At 38.4% G+C, this 5,000-nt stretch overlaps 1 protein-coding gene across 2 annotated transcripts in view; it reads right to left on the bottom strand.

Moving 5' to 3' along the window:
- Positions 1 to 4,907, bottom strand: part of phf19 (PHD finger protein 19) — a 45,014-nt gene extending 40,107 nt beyond the window's left edge. The window contains exons 1-2 of one of the 2 annotated variants that reach the window (XM_051118235.1): positions 4,687 to 4,907; positions 767 to 972 (exon numbers count right to left, since the gene is read on the bottom strand). In XM_051118235.1, the coding sequence (XP_050974192.1) occupies positions 767 to 946 (180 nt within the window). In that variant the 5' untranslated portion in view covers positions 947 to 972; positions 4,687 to 4,907. The remainder of the gene's footprint in view (positions 1 to 766; positions 973 to 4,686) is intronic. The other variant, XM_051118234.1, reaches the window with a different exon arrangement.
- Positions 4,908 to 5,000: the final 93 nt, after the last annotated feature.

Genomic DNA, 5,000 nt, shown 5'->3' with positions numbered 1-5,000 from the left:
TTAGCTGGAAGCAACAGTTTGAAGTTAAAATGTCTTATTGATGGATTTGTTTATTACAAACACCTGGTAATTGATGGACTGGAGTCGTGTAGATTCTAGTGTTAGGCGATATGCTCAATATTCATATCGTCCTATCGTCAGCCTGCGAGATCGCCGATATACGATATTATTGTGCTAATTTATTTCATTATTTACTTACTTAGTTTCATTGCCAGCAAATGAACCAACACCAGCATATGGCTAATGTTTTCAATATGACTTAATATGTGTTTAACATAATAACAATTTAATTTCCATCCCCTCTCCTCCTTGCTGAATGGGATCGATTTCAAAAGTGAAAGTAAAACTGGAAAAACAGCGCACATAAGAAAGTGATCGCGCTCTTTCGCAAGCGTCAGCAACTGCGCGATACTACTGTCTATCGGCACAACCCTAGTAGATTCCTAACTGGATTATAACAATGTTTTTATCAGCTGTTTGAACTCTCATTCTGACGGCACCCATTCACTGCAGAGGATCCATTAGTGAGTAAGTGATACATTTCTCCAAATCTGTTCTGATGAAGAAACAGACTCATCTCCATCTTGGATGGAGTACATTTTCAGCAAATTTTCATTTTTGGGTGAACTACTCCTTTAATGCTGCAAGCACTAAAACAACTTTATGTTGCCATGTTCCAGGAGAATATACAGTACAGTGTGTGCAAAAAAACAGAGATGTTCTGTGCGTTCAGTTCAGGTGTATATAAACCTCTACAGTATCTCACCCTCTGGATCTTGCCCAGGTAGTAAAGGCCGTCAGACCAGCGACACAGCACGTACTGGCCCACGGTCAAGTTAGTTTCCTGGTCGCTGCAGGTTTTCTCTCTCTTGGGAAGCAGGTGCTTGGATTCTAGAGGTTCCGACCCGACTGTCAGATATCCGTCCCGACAGGCCGATACCAACATGCTGACTGCAGACACACCTAAACTTCCTGTAAGCAAAGTAAAAACAAACAAATCATAAATAATATGTAGATCACGCCGAGTTTATCACGTGATGTTTCCCAGTGGAATTATTTGCATAATGTGTCATCCAATCACACTCTTTTGGAATTTTTTAGGTGTTTTTCTATGTAGAAATGGCTAAAATATGGAAACTTCAGTGATCACATACCTTAATATAAAAACTCCCATAGAACCCAAGGTAAAGACTGATATAATAATGGGTTTTGCCCATTGGTCAGTTCAGTTGCATTTATAAGTAAAGACTCTTGCTAAGTTTGTCTATTTCTCTTCCAGTTGTTTTAAAATCTAAATTACCCCAAAAGATATTTACAGGTTTGAAAAAGGTGTTAAGGATTTATATGCGCAATTAATCGGTAAGCATAAATGCAGAGCACCATCAATCTAAAGCCATGGATCATTTAGCATAATTAAAGCTTTAAAAACATGACAGCCATCTAGTTCTCAGTGAACTCCATTGGAGTCAAAACAGGGGATAGATGCAGCTTTGTCTATTTCTTAATGTGACAGTAAAAATAGGAGTATGCGCTAGATTAGTGTCTCACACAGCCCATTCAGCAATGCTCTAGTACCCACCAGTAATGTTAACTCTTATTATAATCATACCATTTAACAAAATAACTAATATTATAATGTTCAAGGACTGACTACAGCATGAGCAAATAGCATTTGAGTAACAGCTGTGAAGAAGCAATATGATTGGCTGGACCTACTGTAGGGACACACCCCTTCATTGAACGATTCAGGGCCCTATTTTAAAGATTTAAGCGCATGGTCTAAAACGCATGGCGCGGGTTCACTTAGGGTGTGTCCGAATTCACTTTTGCTATTATAAGGACAGGAATAAACATGGTCTAAAAGGGTTGTCCATATTCTCTTAATGAGTCATGGGTGTGTTTTGGGCGTAACGTGCATTAAACCAATCAGAGTCTCATCTCCCATTCCCTTTAAGAGCCAGTTGCGCTCACGCCATGGCGGATTTGCTATTTACATGGCGGAATTTTCTAGAACAAAGACGGAACACTTCTCCAGAGAGCAGGGTCGGCGCCAAGGGTGGGCAATTCATGGGCCGAACCTGCTCAAATGAGTTACTGTGTTACTTTCTATCCTCTTTATCCTCTCCCCTCCTTGCTGATCGTTTTCGAAAGCGAAAGTGAAACCAAAAAAAACACCTCGCATAAGAAAGCGACTGACTATCCATTATGACATGTAGGCCTTTTTACATTTATGTACACAATAATAATCTTTTACATTGTAATCCTTTCATTTGGCATGTTTGTGTGCTGCTGCGCGTCCCTGTGTGTGTAATAAGCAGAGTGTATGTGCATTGTGCACCTGCCTATTGGCACATATTACTAATGCGCTCTTTAAATAACAAAAACAAATTTGCGCCATTTAGACCAGGTTTCAGTCTATTTCAGTTGCCTCAAAATAGCAATGCGCCAACAATGCGCCTGAACACACCTCGTCTTCAGACCAGAAAGTCCATGGGTGCACAAATGGCGCAAATGCATTTGCTATTTAAACAACGTGGCGTAGGACATGAAAATGATAACTGCATCGGGCTGAAACTAGCAATAAACACTTCCGTCACACTGGCGCCGCATTGAGCCAGGGGCATGATAGAGCCCTCAGTGTTTCAAGTAAGCATGCCATTTGAAGCTGCACTGAATGAAACATCTCAAAATAAGGTGTTTTCAAAAAACATATTTGCTAACAAGTTACAGACTACAACACAATTAAGGTTCTTTTAAAAAAAATAAAAAAATAAAAAAATAATTAAAATCTCTTAATTTAGGCTTTGATGGCTTGATAAAACATGGAATATGCAATATATAATTGTTTATTTTTATATGCTGTCATTTAAGAAGAAATTAACAATTGCGAGATACAAACAAAAAAAATTAATTAAAATTTGTATCTTGAAATTTACTTTTTTTACCCTCGGAATTGCATGTTTATATTGCACTTCTGACTTCAGAACACACAATTGCGAGTCAAATCCGAATTATGAGATATAAACTTGCAATTCTGAGAAAATCTCCCCTCAAAACCGGAATTTATAACTTGCAATTGTGAGTTTATCTAACAATTCTAAAAAAAAAAGTCAGAATTGCGAGATATAAATGCAATTCTGAGAAACAAGTCATTAGTTTACGTTCTGAGATAAGTCAGAAGTGAGATTATATCTCGCAATTGTGACTTTGTATCTCACAATTTGGACTTTATAACACAATAGCAAAATTATATCACGCAATTCTGAAAACAAAAATCAGAATTACCTGTTTATATCCCGCAGTTCAGACTTTCAAATTCAAGTTTATATTAAAATTCTTAGAAAAAAGTCAGAATTACAAGTTTGTATCACGCAATTCGCAACTGTGAGAAAAAAGTCAGAATTGTGAGGTAAAAAGTTGCAATTACCTTTTTTCATTTTTTATTCAGTGGTGGAAATGGGCTTCCATATATAATAGATTTTGTAGACATGAATTTTTAAACGAGATTTGTAAACGATTCAGTGTTCGGTTGAGTTGAGTGATTCAAAGCCTCGCTTAGAATATATAAAAACTTGTCTCCACCTAGTGGCGTAACGAGCAATCTCAGTGAGTCAAGTCTGTGAACAAATCTTTTAGGTGAACTGATTCAAAAGATTCAAATCACTGATTTGAATCAACACACAAACAATCCAAACTGTGCAAGTATCAAATAGATTATAGTATGAGTGTCACACAAACACATTTATAAAAGCTGTACACATTACACACATTTTAGGTTTTTTTTCTTCTTGCAAAAACGGTCAAATTGTTATTTTGTGAAAATGATGAGATTAATTATTATTCCCTATGTCATTTATCTATTAATTTGTAGAGGTTTATAGGCTTAAATGTTTCGTAGTTTTAACTAAGTTGAACCTATCAAGTGCCAGGTTGGGAATCACTGTGTGATCCAGGTAAGCAAGTATGTACTGTATGTGCATGATGGTTTTGACAACCCCGCAGGAATTCAGTAGAACTGCAAATAGATTCGTCCAACCACAACAGTGCACATGGGGAATATTGCCTGACTCAATCTCAACCCTGATGAGTTAAAAAGGGAGCAGAGAAACAACTGGTTGACTCATCGTCAGGATGTGAACTTTTCGGCCAGTTTTCTTCTACTACCATGCATGAGACCCCTTATAGAAATATTCAAATGAATCGAAACCAGGCGGCAGAGAATCACACGACTTTCAACCGTAACTCAAACTAACAGAATAAGACATGCGTGCTTTTTTCCCTGCCTGACAGAAACTAAGATAGAAAACTATTGTATCGACTGTAAAAGCATGCACGCCTGCATGAAAAGTTACTTTACAGCCATGCCCACTTCTCAAGAGACTATCAGTTCAGTTGCTTAAATAAATCATAGCCACTACGAATCTTTGCACGGACTCCCTCCCCATCTGAAGACATGCAACATCATCAGGGCATGCTGGAAAACTTGCGCACTACCAAAACTTCTCTCAGGGACTCAGACAAGTTGTCACGCTGGCTGTAATCAAACATAACATGCACATAACACACTCTTACTCTTTCGTATGCATGATTAAGTTGGTCAGATCAATGCAGCTGTGAGTGTTACGCACTACAATGCTGCAGATTTTGAATCGGGTAACATTCGAACACATCTCTCGGTGAGATTACCGCTTTGATTTCTCTCCAATCCCGCGGGTAAAACGCGCCAAAAGTGCAGATATTCCTCCTCTGGTAGCCCGAAATCCCATTCGCGATGTGTAAGAGAGTTTCTGATGTTTTTACAGCTCCAGAGGCGCAGAAATGCAGTCAGTGAACGTCGCCATTTTTTCACCTTTTCCCGCGAATCATTTACGTTTTGCTTATGTAATTAACATAAACCGATCATCATCATCATCCGCGTACAGGAAGTACAGCAGCGCTCTCGAGGAGGGGCTACAGAAGCACTGCTCCAATGACAAAAAGACATTAAATGCTCTGAGAGT

The sequence above is a fragment of the Labeo rohita genome, chromosome 8, assembly GCF_022985175.1.
Source record: "Labeo rohita strain BAU-BD-2019 chromosome 8, IGBB_LRoh.1.0, whole genome shotgun sequence".
NCBI lineage: Eukaryota > Metazoa > Chordata > Actinopteri > Cypriniformes > Cyprinidae > Labeo > Labeo rohita.
This window is presented reverse-complemented; position numbering and strand designations above follow the sequence as displayed.